Source organism: Schistocerca piceifrons, chromosome 3 (assembly GCF_021461385.2).
Source record: "Schistocerca piceifrons isolate TAMUIC-IGC-003096 chromosome 3, iqSchPice1.1, whole genome shotgun sequence".
In the NCBI taxonomy this organism is placed as follows: Eukaryota; Metazoa; Arthropoda; class Insecta; order Orthoptera; family Acrididae; genus Schistocerca; species Schistocerca piceifrons.
Window position 1 is genome coordinate 87,412,473 of NC_060140.1, and position 17,150 is coordinate 87,429,622.

The following is a 17,150-nucleotide window of genomic DNA, read 5'->3' on the forward strand; positions in this document are numbered from 1 at the left end:
TGAGGTCATCGGTCCCTAAGCTTACTCATTAAGGACAACACACACACACACCCATGCCCGAGGGAGCACTCGAACCCCCGACGTGGGGAGTCGCACAGACCGTGACAAAACGCCTCAGACAGCCAGAAATAGTGGCGTAAGTTGAGTACATGAGACGAAAGGAAAACAACAGAAATAGAGAGGGACGAGAAAAGCAGAGTGTCGTGTTCGTACTGTAAGACCTTCAGTACACACACCGTCAGATTATTTGACTTGTCGCTCTAACAAAGTAGGCAAGTGTCAGCAATATGTCTCATGGTCTTATCGTGACGTGTTTATCTTCTGCCGTTAGGTCAGACGATAGAAATGCCATTTGCACGCTTAGAGTAGCAGATTGACGGTGACCAACTTTAAACAGAACTTGATTAATTTTCACACACATTTATTAAAATAATAACAAGCATAAAAAATATATAACTAGGTTCTGGATTCTATTTACAATTGACAATCTGAAGTTCCTTTGGTATTGGTACGTTAATCTTATTCTCACATATATCTCTGATACTTGACAAAAGTGTCTATACATTTATCTTCATAACTATGTACAGGAATATGGTAATCTTATTAAGCGCTAACTGAAACTTGACTATTGACTGGTACAGACAAATGTAGAACTCATACAGACTGGTACAAACTAATGCAGACTGGTGCAGACAAATGCAGACTGACTAATCGGAGGTTGTACACTTGTTATAATACACTCCTGGAAATGGAAAAAAGAACACATTGACACCGGTGTGTCAGACCCACCATACCTGCTCCGGACACTGTGAGAGGGCTGTACAAGCAATGATCACACGCACGGCACAGCGGACACACCAGGAACCGCGGTGTTGGCCGTCGAATGGCGCTAGCTGCGCAGCATTTGTGCACCGCCGCCGTCAGTGTCAGCCAGTTTGCCGTGGCATACGGAGCTCCATCGCAGTCTTTAACACTGGTAGCATGCCGCGACAGCGTGGACGTGAACCGTATGTGCAGTTGACGGACTTTGAGCGAGGGCGTATAGTGGGCATGCGGGAGGCCGGGTGGACGTACCGCCGAATTGCTCAACACGTGGGGCGTGAGGTCTCCACAGTACATCGATGTTGTCGCCAGTGGTCGGCGGAAGGTGCACGTGCCCGTCGACCTGGCACCGGACCGCAGCGACGCACGGATGCACGCCAAGACCGTAGGATCCTACGCAGTGCCGTAGGGGACCGCACCGCCACTTCCCAGCAAATTAGGGACACTGTTGCTCCTGGGGTGTCGGCGAGGACCATTCGCAACCGTCTCCATGAAGCTGGGCTACGGTCCCGCACACCGTTAGGCCGTCTTCCGCTCACGCCCCAACATCGTGCAGCCCGCCTCCAGTGGTGTCGCGACAGGCGTGAATGGAGGGACGAATGGAGACGTGTCCTCTTCAGCGATGAGAGTCGCTTCTGCCTTGGTGCCAATGATGGTCGTATGCGTGTTTGGCGCCGTGCAGGTGAGCGCCACAATCAGGACTGCATACGACCGAGGCACACAGGGCCAACACCCGGCATCATGGTGTGGGGAGCGATCTCCTACACTGGCCGTACACCACTGGTGATCGTCGAGGGGACACTGAATAGTGCACGGTACATCCAAACCGTCATCGAACCCATCGTTCTACCATTCCTAGACCGGCAAGGGAACTTGCTGTTCCAACAGGACAATGCACGTCCGCATGTATCCCGTGCCACCCAACGTGCTCTAGAAGGTGTAAGTCAACTACCCTGGCCAGCAAGATCTCCGGATCTGTCCCCCATTGAGCATGTTTGGGACTGGATGAAGCGTCGTCTCACGCGGTCTGCATGTCCAGCACGAACGCTGGTCCAACTGAGGCGCCAGGTGGAAATGGCATGGCAAGCCGTTCCACAGGACTACATCCAGCATCTCTACGATCGTCTCCATGGGAGAATAGCAGCCTGCATTGCTGCGAAAGGTGGATATACACTGTACTAGTGCCGACATTGTGCATGCTCTGTTGCCTGTGTGTATGTGCCTGTGGTTCTGTCAGTGTGATCATGTGATGTATCTGACCCCAGGAATGTGTCAATAAAGTTTCCCCTTCCTGGGACAATGAATTCACGGTGTTCTTATTTCAATTTCCAGGAGTGTACCTCGCGCGTGCATGTATCACTGCGCGAGTGTGATCCGCGAGGAGGAAAGGTACTACATTAGCAGAAATCTCATTGGCTGCGTTACATATTAATATGCGGATCGGCGGAAGCAGAATTTGGTCCGTCTCTAAGACAGCGCCATCTCGTAGTGCGGAAATGGACGAGTGCTGCGCCTGCGCTGTTGTGCTTAGCGGGGCGCGCTCTAGTGCGAAAGTTGTGTACGCGCCGACTACGTGGAACTATGTACACAACACACAGGCGGTTTGCAATGTGACACAGGTTCTGATTCTCTGTTGGTCAGAAGTAAAACAGCTTATAGATGGAAGCTAGGCTGATGATAAAAGATAAAGCTCTAAAACTTAAGTTATAGCAAGGATTTTAAAGGCTATATTACGCGTTTTGTCAGCGTTCCTTTAAAATCCTTGCTACACTACTGACCATTAAAATTGCTACACCACAAAGATGACGTGCTACATACGCGAAATTTAACCGATTGGTGAAATGTTGTGATGCCTCATGTAAGGAGGAGAAATGCGTACCATCACGTTTCCGACTTTGATAAAGGTCAGTTTGTAGCCTATCGCGATTGTGGTTTATCGTATCGTAACATTGCTGCTCGCATTGGTCGAGATCCAATGACTGTTATCAGAATATGACATCAGTGGGCACATGAGGGTAATACGGAACGCCGTGCTGGATCCCAACGGCCTTGTATCACTAGCAGTCGAGATGACAGGCATCTCATCCACATGGCTGTAACGGATCGAGCAGCCACGTCTCGATCTCTTAGTCAACAGATGGAGACTTTTGCTAAATAAGAACCATCTACACGAACAGTTCGACGACGTTTGCAGGAGCAGGGACTATCAGCTCGGAGACCATGGCTGAAGTTAACCTTGACGGTGCATCACAGACAGGAGCGCCTGCGATGGTGTACTCAACGACGAACCTGGGTGCACGAATAGCAAAACGTCATTTTTTCGGATGAATCCATGTTCTGTTTACAGCATCATGATGGTCGCATCCGTGTTTGGCGACATCACGGTGAATGCACATTGGAAGCATGTGTTCGTCATCGCCATACTGGCGTATCACCCGGCGTGATGGTATGGGGTGCCATTGGTTACACGTCTCGGTCACCTCTTGTTCGCATTGACGGCACTTTGAACAGTGGACGTTACTTTTTAGATGTGTTACGACCTGTGGCTCTACGCTTCATTCGATCCCTGTGAAACCCTACATTTAAGCAGGATAATGCACGACCGCATGTTGCGCGGTCCTGTACAGGCCTTTCTGAATAGAGAAAATGTTCGACTCTTGCCCTGGCCAGCACATTCTCCAGATCTCTCACCAATTGCAAACGTCTGGTCAATGGTGGCCGAGCAACTGGCTCGTCACAGTACGCCAGTCACTACTCTTGATGAACTGTGGTATCGTGTTGAAGCTGCATGGGCAGCTGTACCTGTACACGGCATCCAAGCTCCGTTTGACTCAATACCCAGACGTATCAAGGCCGTTATTACGGCCAGAGGTGGTTGTTCTGGGTACTGATTTCTCAGGATCTACGCTCCCAAATTGCGTGAAAATGTAATCATATGTCAGTTCTAGTAAAACATATTTGTCCAATGAATACCCGTTTATCATCTGCATTTCTTCTTGGTGTAGCAGTTTCAATGGCCAGTAGTGTATAACATAATCCTAAGATTTAGAGCTTTCTGTTTCATCAGCTGCGTAGCTTCCGTCTCTAAGCTGTTTTGTTTCTGTCCAACAGGAAGCCAGTCCCTCTGTCAATTCTCTATACTCATTCCTTCTGTACTGCTGCTACACATTCGTGTCAGTATTCACATTTTCCAAAAATTCAATGAGGAATAATCCTAAAACAATGTTAATAAGACTGTCGTTTCGAAAATTCCATGCATTAATATTATTATTACTGCTATTATTCTCGATTCAGCGAACTAAGTTCAACGTGCCGATTTCAGTACCTCATTCGTTGTAGTTTTCTTTTATTGCAGTGCAGTTTCGGCTGTCCACTATGTTTTTTCTGTCTTATGACCACTTCACTTCAATTGTTTTCACTCTTATTCCTTGTCAACACTTTTCCCTAAAAAGTTCTTTGTCAGTTGTATCTTCAACTTTTATATTATATTTTCATTTGTATTTTATTTTCTAAATACTTTTTTACATAGTAGATTCCACTTGTTGTTAACTTCTTATCCCAAACTTTGAATATCTCAAACGTAACATTCACTCTGCAACGTAGTCTGCAATGATACAACAGTTTCTGGCAGATGAAAACTATTTTCCAGACCGAGAATCGAATTCATGACCTTTCCCCTTCGCAGGCAAGTTCTCTCTTCGTGAACAAGTGCTCTACCGACTGAGCTATCCAAGCGTCCTTGCAGCTGTTTTTCCACCAGTACCCTGTCTCCTATGTTTTAAATTTCGCAATAGCTCTCCTGTGAAAATTGCATGACTAACTCTCCTGAAAGAAAGGTTGAAGTTTGGAAGTTAGGCGGCGAGGTACTGGCGGAAGTAATGCTGTGAGGACGAGAACTCAGTCGTGTTTGGATAGTTCAGTCGGTAATGCAATTGCCCACAAAATACAAAGGTCCGGATTTCGAGTCTCGCTTTGGTACACAGTTTTAATCTGGCAGCAAATTTAATTTGAAAACCTTTTTGGTCACTGTACCTTTTTGGATTCGCTGTAAATGTCCAAAAATACCAGCATCCTTTTTCTCACTGCTTCTGATATGTTTTCACTATTTAGATAAATTTCGTTATTACTACATAATTGACAACCTTCCATAGTTTTTCGTCGGCCTAATAATTTCCTAATGATTCACATTTCTGGTATTTCTAGTTTATCTAAATTACAGTTCAATGCTAGGCATTCACTTGCATATAGACATTCTGGCTTCGTTACTGTACTGTAACGCCTTATTTTTGAATTTTTTGGCAGGTATCTCCTGTTGTAAAAGCCTTTAGTTATATTATATTCCCTTCCCGTTTCATGTATCCTTTCCTTTACTGCAGCTTATTACTAAGCATTTTCTTGGGCTATCTCCTAAATGCGTTTACATTGCTTAACCTTTTCAGTTTGGCCAATATCTGTTTTTAGAAATATCGGTGCGTTCTTAATGTTTGCAAAAATTTCTCTGTCTCTGCAGTATTTCTTGAGTCGGTCCTACTTACTGTTTTACAGCAAATGTCGCATTTTCAGAAAGTATAGCAGAGCCATCAGTAAATGCGAGACAATTTATTCCGTTTCTTCTTTGCAACCTTACTGGTAGATACTTATGTTTATTCAGTTTTTCATTTAAAACCCTCACTGTTTTTTAACACAGTTAAAAATGGCGATAAGTCCTCATATTGCCATGCACCTGTGTGTATTTCGACGGGCTGAGAAATTTTTCCCAGAAATTTCACATTATCTAATGTGTTTATAAACCTTTCACGAATTAAAATTGATAATTCATACTTTACGCCAAAATCTCGAATTTTTTGTCCATAGTTTGTCTTTCAAGAGAATCAAAGGTCTTTATGAAACCTACAAACATACATCATTTGAGTTCAGTAATCTGTGGCGAAAATATGTTTACAGAAAATGATCTGCCCTTCCCCAGACCAAGGTGATAGTCACTTAAATAGCTGTCCAGTGTTGCTTCTGTTCTGTTTAGTAAGACCGTGGTAAATATTTTGTATGCAACTGGTAGAAAAGAAATTCCTCTGTAGTTGTCAAGTCTTGTGTTTTGCCCTTATTCTGTGGTGGATGTATCAAGGGTACCTTTCACTCTGTTGGAACTTTTTCCGTTTCCCAGATTTCGCCAGAGATTACGTTTAGCTCATTTCTTATTTTGGAAGAGACCGTTTCAAAAGTTCCGCTGTAGTAGACTCGTCTTTGCTAGCTTTATTGTTCTTTGAGGTCTTAATTGATTCTTCAGTTTCTTTGATAGAGATAAATCTTCTACTAAATTATCATGAGCTTCTGGACATTAAGAACATGGTCAAAATATTTTTTTAAATATTCACAATTTTCAGTGTTGCTTAAGCTGAGTTTTCCGTTTTCATTTACGAAACACACACTAGGTGTTTATTATTATTACTGTTATTATTATTATTATTATTATTATTAGGTATTGCTGATTTACTACTGTTTTTCTGGTCTTCAGTCTCCACGCCATCTATCCTATCAACAGCTCTTCATCTCTGCATAAATTCTCCAATCGATGTTCATTTTAACTTGCCCTGTGTTGCCGAACTGAAAATGTGTATTGTCAACCAACCCCTTGTTATACGCAAGGTCTGCCATAAATTTATTACTTCCACAATTAGATTCAATACTCCTCATTAGTTAGTCGATCTTCCTATCTCACGTTCAAAATTCTTCTGTAGTCCAAAATTTCATAAGCCTCTGTTCTCTTCTTGTCTGAATAGTTTATGCTCTAGATTTCACTTCCGCACAAGGCCACTCGCCTATAGAAAAGACTTTCCGAGAATTAAATTTATATTTCATGTGAATAATCCGCTCTTTTTCAGGACTGATTTTCTTGCTGTTGCTAGTCTGCATTTATATCCTCTCTACTTCGCCCATCATCAGTTATTTTGAAGCTGAAGTTGCAGAACTCACTTATCGCTTATAGTGTCTCATCTCCAAGTCTAATATACTCAGCTTCGTCTCATTTAATTCGGCTGCATTCCATTACCATTGTTTTACTTTTGTTGATGTTCGTCTCATAACCTGTATTCACGACACGACTACGAGGTGGAACCCAAAATTTTCGGGACTGGTGCTGCCATCTGGAAATTAGGAGTACTAGATCTTTGCACCGCTACGTTGCGAGAGCTGCATATCTGATGAGTCAGTGTGCGGAGTGGCATTCAGCTGAGAGGACGTGTTGTGTGTACACCGTGATTTCCATGATACTCTGTGTTTGGTGTGTGGCGATTTTACGATGGATCTGCGAACAGAACAACACGGGTGTATCAAATTCTGTGCGAATCTAGGGGAAAGTGTTACGGAGACCCTTGCAATGATTCAACAAATGTTTGGGGGAAAGAGCATGCACGTACGACGAAGCAACAATCGTTCCAGTGGAAGAGCCCGTGCTCTCCAAGACCCAAACGAGGGAGACAGGTGAAGAGCAAAGTGAAAAGCATGATCATCGTTTTCTTTGATACCAAGGGAATTGTACACAAAGAATTCGTCCTACCCAACCAAACAGAGAATTCCGCATACTGCTGTGACGTTTTGCGATTGCTCTGTGAGAACGTGCGGCGACGACGGCCCGAACTTTAGCGTCAAGGGAAGTGGCTGCTGCATGGCGACAACGCGTCCTGTCACACGTCCATGCTCACCAGGACCTTTTTGACAAAAAACAACATGTCGGTTGTACCCCACCTACCGTTAAAAAAAGAGTGTGAAATCTTATGGGACTTAATTGCTAAGGTCATAAATCCCTAAGTTTACACACTACTTAACCTAAATTATCCTAAGGACAAACACACATACCCATGACCGAGGGAGGACTGGTACCTCCGCCGGGACCAGCCACCTACGGTATTCGCCGGATTTGGCAGTATGCGACTTCGCGCTATTCCCAAAACTGAAACTGAAGTTGAAAGGCCACCGGTTCGACACTCTAGAGAGGATTCAAGAAGCATTGCTGGCGGTGATAAACAGCCTCAAAGAACAGGACTTCCAGAAAACGTTTGACCAGTGGCAGAACCCCTGGGACCGGTGTGTACGTGCATATCTGTACTACTTCGAGGGTGATGGTGACCATTGCTCCCAAAGTAAGGTTTTCAACAGATTGCAGTACCAGTCCGAAAAAGTTTGGATAACACCTCGTATATTCGTGGAATTCAACTGCTCTTCGAGGTTGTTTGCCGTCTCTGACTGAATTACACACTCCTCGATAAACATCAAAGTTTTAATTTCTTCTCCATAAACTTTGATTTCTTTCTCAAATTTCTCCTCATATTTTACATTGATTCACTAATGATGTCCGGTTAGATTTAAGTAACACCCAAATTTCCTACTCATAGCAGGCGAAATAATTGCGTAAATATACAGATAGACTGAGGCTCTACGTCATTCTTAGACATGTAACATTAAATGGAAAATTATTTTGGCATCTTGAATTTGCATATTCTTATGCAAGTAATGCAAACAAATGTTACCTCATTTTCTCTGCCTCGTGATGACTGGGTGTTGTGTGATGTCCTTAGGTTAGTTAGGTTTAAGTAGTTCTAAGTTCTAGGGCAATGATGACCATAGATGTTAAGTCCCATAGTGCTCAGAGCCATTTGAACCATTTGTTACCTCATTATCGCTCAGAATGAGTTCCCCAGATAGCGAAGCAGGTCTAAATATCTTAAGCACGTTTCGTAACCGAAAATACAGTGTGTACATAAAGTCCGGGAACACTTTCAATTATTTATTGCACAAGAACTACACGTAGTACTGATGTTATACATATTGTATTTTGAACATTCGATATGCGAACCATGAGTGACCCGGCAGACGTCAGTACGGTAATGGAATTCTTGCCATACCCCTCCCAGCATGGCATCGTCGGCTGTGGCAGTCGCATCACTTATTCTCTCCCGGAGCTCTGCTACATCACGTGGTAGAGGCGGTACGTACACCAGATCTTTAATGTGTCCCCGCAGAAAAAAGTCACACGGAGTGAGATCTAGTGATGGGGAGTCCATTTCATGAAACGGCTGTCGCCTTCTGTAGCACAGCCGATCCATCGATGCTGCAGCTCCGTGTTCAGGTATCCACGAACTTCACGATGAAAATGGGGTGGAGCCCCATCCTGCTGAAAGATGAACAGAGAGTCCGATTGCATTTGAGACATCAGCCGTTGCTGCAACATGTCCTAGTAGGAATATCCAGTGACAGTGCTCTCGGCGAAGAAGAATGGCCCGTACAGTTTTCATCGTGACAAGGCACAAGTAACATTTACCTTAGGGGAATCACGCGCAAATTCAGTGCATTCGTGTAGATGCTTTGTACGCCAGATTCGACAATTATGCCTGCTCACTTTCCCATTAGTGTGAGAAGTGGCTTCGTCGCTAAAAATTAAGCCGTTAACAGTACCATCCCCATCCTCATTCAGTTGTTGCAAATGTGAACAAAACTCAAAACGCTTGACGTTGTCGTCGTCATTGAGCTTCTGGACTACCTCCAATTTGAATGGTTTCATAGACAGCTTCTGTCACAGGACTTTCCACACTGTCGCTGGAGCCATTTCGAATTCACGTGATGCCACACACCAATTTCTTTGGACTCCTTATGAATGTCTCTCGTACGTGCTCCACATTCACTTCACCTCATACTGCGACGCCCGCTTCTCTTTGCCGGGCACAAGCAACCCGTGGTAACGAATTTGTTGTGCCAGTGGTAAATGGTCTTCTTTGTTGGTTGCTTCTTACCGTACTTGGTCCTAAACGACCACTGAACAGCTCAGTAGCACATCTGTTTCTGTCGAACTCCAACACACAGAACGCTCGTTCCGCACCAGAATTCGCCATGTTTGCGACTAGCGCTGGCTATCGGCAAGTTCCCAAACTACGCTGTGGCGGTATACATGAAAAAAAAAAAAAAACTTTCACGGTTTCTCTTCAAAATGACATATGTATGATATCTGTACAATGTTTGGTTCTTCTGCAATCAATTATTGAAAGTGTTCCCGTACTTTACGTACACCCTGTATATACACTATAGGATGAAAGTATCCAGACACCTAATAGTAAGCGTTAATATGAGATGTATGACACCATGCATTCTCCTCGGAACACTGTCAATGAATCTCTGTTGAGGAATTGCAACCCATTCTTCTTCTAGAGCCGAAACCAGAGAAGACAGTGGTATTGGACACTTGGGTCTGGAAAGAAGTAGGCCTTCTGACTCACTCCAGAGGGGTTCCATTGGGTTCGGATCTGGACTATGTCCATGTCACACCATTTCAGGAACGTTATTGGCCACAAACTACTGCCACACAGAATGCGTTGTTTTTCTGATAGAGCCATCTTCTCTGAACTGTTCCTTTACTCTATGCACTCCACGATGCCATAAAATGTGTTCATATCGTTCCGTATTAAGACTTTTCTTATGTGCAATGAGTGGACAACACCCTAACCGCGAAAAAAGCACCGTAACACCGCCTCACCTGTACTTCCCTGTAGCCACCACACATGACAGGTAAAGTGTTCCCTGCATTCACCAAACTCAGACCCATCCAGCGGGTGTAGCGTGAAACATCCCTCCAAACCTTTGGTTCCAAGTCATCCAGTGTCCGGTGACCACCTCGTGCGTCTCCTAGCACTGACCACAGACATGTGTGACATATGAGGAGCTTCTCGACCATTCTAGTCCATTTTTTTTAACTCCATAAATACAGTTATTGTGTTGCCTGGAACGCTGGTAACGCTTTGTAACTCACAATTGATTCCTTCCGCTGACTTTATGCTATTTTTCACAGTCACGCTCCGCAATGCTTGACGGTCCATGTCCCTCAGGACATGAGATCACATTTGTTTTCTTTTAGCTGTGGTTCTTCCTTCATATTTCCACTTTACAGGCACATCACCAAGTCGCCGTGGATAGCTTTTGAAAGGCTGAAATGTCCGTGATGCATTTGGCGCTCGGTTGACATCCAACGACTAGTCCCCGTAGGAAGTCAGTCATCTATCCAGACTGACCAAAAATGTTGTTACTACTTCTCAACTCATAACACAACACTCGCCACGTTCTTTTGCATCGACTATTTTGCCTCTGATGACGTCTAATGGTCAACTCCGTATTACACAGTGATTTCTGGAGGCTTTTGATCAGATAGCGGATAGTGACAGATGGTGTCAGCCCATAGTGTCGGACTGTTAGTCATCATCTTGTTGAATACATATTACCAATGAGTAATGTAACGAAAAGGTTCCTGGGTTAGAAGACTGAACAAATCAGTCATCTTAACCAGTTTTATTATTTTCAGTGGGAAACTGCTGACAGTCAATTTTCTCCGGGAAACTGGACCATTCGGCTGCGAACCTCAGACAGCACAGGGCCCGTTTCGTGTACTACATGTGTCATATGGATAACCTGCCTTCGAATAATTTCTTTTTTGAAGCACTTAGTGAACGTCAATTTTTATTTTGTCCAACTTTCTGGTTCACAGAAGCCTGTGAAGAACTTGACCGAGGTGGACATATCGCCAGCGTACAGGTACCTCCGGAAGTCCTTCGACTGGATGGAGATGGCATCGCACGAGTGGGACCCCGTGGAGATGGTGTGGAGCATGGAGGACATGTCGGCCCCCATCTGCGAAGACGGCCTCAATAGTCCAGAGATGGTCGACTTCATGAAGTACGTGCACCACTGCGAATCACTTTCTCCCAGCAATCTGTTGCTTCAGCACCACAGAGTGGGAATTTCTGTGGAGTGAGCAGAGCGTACTGCGGATGTTCCTGCGTCAAACAGGAAATCTCACGTTACTTCAGTATAACGACCTTTGTTAACATTACGTGAAAAGGCAAAATTTTTCATATTATACGGATTTGCCCCGTTTGTTATTAACAGCAATGGTGTTGAATTTTTGGTTCTACGAATGCAGATGGTCCTCAAAGCAGGGAAACTAACTTTCGATGGTACCAGTTTCCAGGTACCACACACGTCTAATTGCCGTTATGACATTAGTAAGAAGCATTTCAAGTACCGACTGAAGTTGAGAGGCATTTAATGAAGGCATAAAATTGTTGGGATAATTTATGTGAGTGTGTTGCCATGTATTTAGGAGACAAGTGCTGGTTACCGAGCGAAGTGGCGCAGTGGTTAGCCCACTGGACTCGCATTCGGGAGGACGACTGTTAAATCCCGCGTCCGGCCATCCTGATTTAGGTTTTCCGTGATTTCCCTAAATCGCTCCAGGCAAATACCGGGATGGTTCCTTTGAAAGGGCACGGCCGAATTCCTTCCCCGTCCTTCCCTAATCCCATGAGACCGATGACCTCGCTGTTTTGTCTCTTCCCCCAAACAACCCAACCCAACCCAACAAGTTCAAAATGGCTCTGAGCACTATGGGACTTAACTTCTCAGGCCATCAGTCCCCTAGAACTTAGAACTACTTAAACTTAACTCACCTAAGGACATCACATTCGTCCATGTCCGACGCAGGATTCTCGCGGTTCCAGACTGTAGCGCCTAGAATCGCTCGGCCACTCTGGCTGGCTAACCCAAAAAGTACTGGATAAATAGTGTAGAACGAGAGTGAACTATCGGTCAGTCCGTTGAATATCAACATTTTGAGCAATTTTCACCTACGTGAAAGATCTGTGCGTTACAATGTCGGTACTCCGTATAATGCAGGTCTCCAAACCATTGTGTCATTTAGAATGAATATGTGCAATACTTTAGTTTCCATTAGGATAAACGAAGATTAAATATATGATACCAGAATATGGGGACAGAAGAATTACCTCGTTAGAGGTATTTCAAACGATTTGCTATCAGTATAGTACCTCTAAATGCGATGTTTCTCGGGACACGTTCATTTTAATGAGACGGGATGCCATTACACAATTCCGCAATAGCATATTCATTAAGAGAGCGTGGTGTCTGTACCTGTTTTTCTTATAGCAAAAAACGGACAGGTACATCTGAACTATGACACTTGCTGCAAATAAGCGAAATGTCTTTGCACTTATCTACGAGGGTTGGAACTTAAATAGGGGCACCTATTTATTCACAACCGATACAAAAGAGTTACATGTTTGCCTCTCTTACTGTCCTTCAAAGTAGTCACCAGCGTCGTGTAGATCCCGTTGCCAACGATTTGGAAGGCGTAGCATACCGTTAGCAGAGCCTGTTCTGTTGATGGTGCGAATGGAGCGGTCTAAAAAGTTATGGTGATTCTCGCGTACGACTGTGATGGTGTTATCCTAACGCATTACGTTCCTACACGGCAGACCGTCAATGCACAGTATTACTGTTCGTTTTTGGGTCATCACCTGCGACCATATTTGCGAAAGAAGCGGCGACACTTACTGCGCAACCCGTCCATCATTTTGCACTACAATGCGCGGGCGCATACAGCGCAAACCGTGGCTGCTCAGTTCTGTCGCTGGGACTGGGAAGTACTGTACCATCCAGCATACTTCCCGGACGTAAGTCCTCGTGACTTTGATTTGATTCCGAAGATGAAGGAACCATTCGTGGCATTCGCTTCAGAACTGTTCTAGAGATTCGACAGCCAGTAGACAGCTCCAACGGGTTATGCACAACACTGGTGACTACTTCGAAGGGCAGTAACAGGCCTAAACATGTAACTCTTTTGTATCGATTGTAAATAAATAAGTTCCAATCCTCATATTTAAAGCTGTAACGTAAGTAAACTATTAAGTTGTCTGCGAAACGCATGTCAAAATCCATATTACTTTTGAGTGGGATCAGTCGGTACTAGTGATCTAATGACGTCCAAAGCCTGCTGCACGTTTGTGGACAGAAGTTGTGAGGTTCCTTTTGGGAGCAACGTACGCGGGCGCGCTGAAAATAAATCCATCCGAATTTTCTATGTGAAATCTCTTTAAGATTTTTAAATGAAATATGCTTTATACTTAGCTTTCGTAGATGTAGAGAAAGCCTTTGATAATGTTAAATGGGATAAGATGTGTGAGGTACTCAAAAAAGTAGGAATGGACCATAAAGATAGAAAAATGATATGGAACCTGTACAAAAACGAGACAGCAGTTATCCGTGGACGGACAAAACAAGAAGAGGTGCAGATACGGAAAGGTGTCCGACAAGGTTGCGCACTATCCCCTGTTATCTTTAACGTATACATTGAAGAGGCGCTGAAAAAAGTAAGGGAAAATTCACAGACAGGTGTAGTAATTCATGGCCAACGAATAGATGTGATAAGATATGTCGATGATATAGCTGTCCTGGCTGAAAGTGAAGAAGATCTTGTAGTCCTACTGAATAGAATGGATAAATTTATGGGTGAAGAATATAATATGAGAATTAATAAAGCAAAAACAAAAGTAATGGCATGCGACAAAGAAGATCAAGTGAAAGTCCAAGTTCATGTAGGCAATGAACTGCTTGAACAAGTTGATAAATTAACTTATCTGGGCAGTAATATTACCAGGGATGGAAGGAACAAGGCAGAAGTGAGAAGTAGAATAGCTCAAGCAAAGGCTGCTTTTAACAAGAAGAAAAAAACATATTAACATCTAAGAGCATCAGCCTTGAAACCAGGAAAAGATTTTTGAAATCATATGTGTGGAGTGTGGCATGCTATGGGTGTGAAACATGGACTCTCGGGACAGAGGAACAGCAGAAGCTAAATTCTTTTGAAATGTGGTGCTATAGACGCATGCTCAAAATAAAATGGATCGACAAGGTCACAAACGAAGTGGTTCTGGAAAGAGCAGGTGAGAAGAGAAGCTTCTGGAGTTTCATTGTTAAAAGAAGAGTTCAATTTACAGGCCATCTATTAAGACATAAAGGACTCCTGAACACAACCATAGAGGGATATGTCGAGGGAAAAAGACCAAGAGGAAGACCACGACTGAGGTACATGGATCAAATCGTGAAAGATGTGGGATGTGACACCTATAAAGAAATGAAGAGAAAAGCTGAAAGACGCACAGAATGGAGACAAGCTGCCATTGTAGCTGTTGCAAACCAATCCTTGGATTGACCACTACAGAAGAAGATGCTTTATTAACATTCTACATCTTTATTGTTGATATCTACCCTGTCAACGAACACATTTCTCCCAACGAGATACATAATTTGTAATTGGTGTGATGAATGGCAGCTGCCTCTAAATGTGGAAAAGGGTAAGTTAATGAGGATGAGGAGGAAGAAAAAAAAAAACAGTTACGTTAGGCTATAGTATTACTAGTGTCCTGTTTCACACAGTCAAGTCGTTCAAATATGTGGGCGTAACGCTGCAAAGCGATCTAAAATGGAACGAACGTGTGTGAACTGTGGTAGGGGAGGCGAACGATCGACTTCGGTTTATAGGGAGAATTTTAGCCAAAAGTGGTTCGAAGATACAGGAGATCGCTTATAGGACGCTGGTGCGACCTATTCTTTAGTACTGCTCGAGTGTTTGGGATTCGTAGCAGGATAGAAAGAAGACATCGTAGCAATTCAGAGGCGGGCTGCTAGATTTGTTACCGGTAGGGTCGAACAACACGTAACTATTACGGAGATGCCTCAGGAACTCAAATCGGAATCCCTAAAGGGAAGGCGACGTTCTTTTCGAGAAACACTACCGGGAAAATATAGAGTACCGGCATTTGGAGCTGACTGTGAAACGATTCTATTACAGCCAACATTCAATCCCAGTAAGTACCACGAAAATAATATTAGAGATTTACGAAGGCGTATAGAGAGTCGTTTTGCCTTGCTCTGTTTGCGAGTGGAACAGGAAAGGAAATGACTCCTAGTGGTACAGGGAACCCTCGGCCACGCACCGTACCGTGGCTCGCGGAGTGTCTATATAGATGTAACTGTAGATGTAGACTGATTTTTGATTCTTCGTTGTAGAATGTTTGACTTTATTCATGGAGCCACAACTTCACGCCTGCTGCATTGCCTCGTTACTATCAGAGCAAAGTCACCGAAGGTGTCCTTTCATTTATGGAAACAGATGGAAGTCGGATGGGGCCAAGTCCGACGATGATCGATGACAGTGACCTCGAAGGCATCGTGTTGTTGCAGAGGTCGTGTGAGGCGTCGTATTATCTTGCTGAAGCAGAGAGTACTCCATGTGTCAGTGATGAGAAACTTGATTATAGCAAGCTGTTTATTACGCACAAACATACACTGAAGCACCAAAGAAAGTGGTATAGGCATGCGTATTAAAATACAGAGATAGGTAAACAGGCGGAATATGGCGCTGGGGTCGGCAACGCCTATATAAGACAAGTGTCTGGCGCATTATTAAATGGGTTACTGCTGCTACAATGGCAGGTTATCAAGATTTTAGTGAATTTGCACGTGATGTTATAGTCGGCGCACGAGCGGTGGGACACACCATCTCCGAGGTAGCGATGAAGTGGGGATTTCCCAGTACTATAATTTCAGGAGTGCACCGTGAATATCAGGAATCGGGTAAAACATCAAATCCCCGACATCGCTGCGGCCGGAGAAAGATCCTGCAAGAACGGATCCAACGACGACTGAAGAGAATCGTTTAACGTGACAGAAGTGCAGCCCTTCCGCAAACTGCTGCAGATTTTAATGCGGGGCCATCAACAAGTGTCAGCGCGCGAACCCTTCAACGAAACATCATCGATATGGGCTTTCAGAGCCGTCATCCCTGTCGTGTAGCCTTGATGATTGCACGACATAAAGGTTTACACTTCGCCTGGGCCCGTCACCACTGAATGACCCGACTGAAGACCTTCTCCTCCGAATATTTTTTTCCTCCCTCACCATCACCTGTGCCACTATCTATATCTGCCCTGCAGCTCCTCTCCCAATCGACTTCATTTCCCATGTTGAGCATACCTTCTCCACCTATGTGATCGCTGCTGACGTCAACATACACAGCAGTGACCCTGCCACCATTCGGCAGTGGCATCAGTTCCTTACCACCCTCCATGGTGACCTTGTTCCTCTCCTAGAGCACACCCGTCCTGAAAGTAACTCCACCCCCTATGATACCCTCGCTTCCCCCAACCTCCTTGGGCTCATCGCCGTTGACGTCCTCGATCCTGTTTGTAGTGACCATCTCCCTGTCCTTCTCTGACTGGGATGCCTTGGAGCGTGCTGTTTAGAAGAGATCTCCACCCTCTCGTACTCTTTCAGATTTATGGGCAGCCCTACAGGATTCATAGTGTCAGTTTCCTACAGCACTACTAGGACTATTGATGACTGGAAACATGTTGCTTGGTTGGACGAGTCTCGTTTGAAATTGTATCAGTGGATGGATGTGCACGGGTATAGAGACAACCTCACGAATCGATGGG

At 44.4% G+C, this 17,150-nt stretch overlaps 1 protein-coding gene across 1 annotated transcript in view; it reads left to right on the forward strand.

Annotated features, from left to right (window-relative positions):
• Positions 1-17,150, forward strand: part of LOC124789546 (UDP-glucosyltransferase 2-like) — a 111,631-nt gene that overhangs the window by 39,566 nt on the left and 54,915 nt on the right. The window contains exon 3 of the mRNA XM_047256945.1: positions 11,345-11,532. Within this exon, the coding sequence (XP_047112901.1) occupies positions 11,345-11,532 (188 nt within the window). The remainder of the gene's footprint in view (positions 1-11,344; positions 11,533-17,150) is intronic.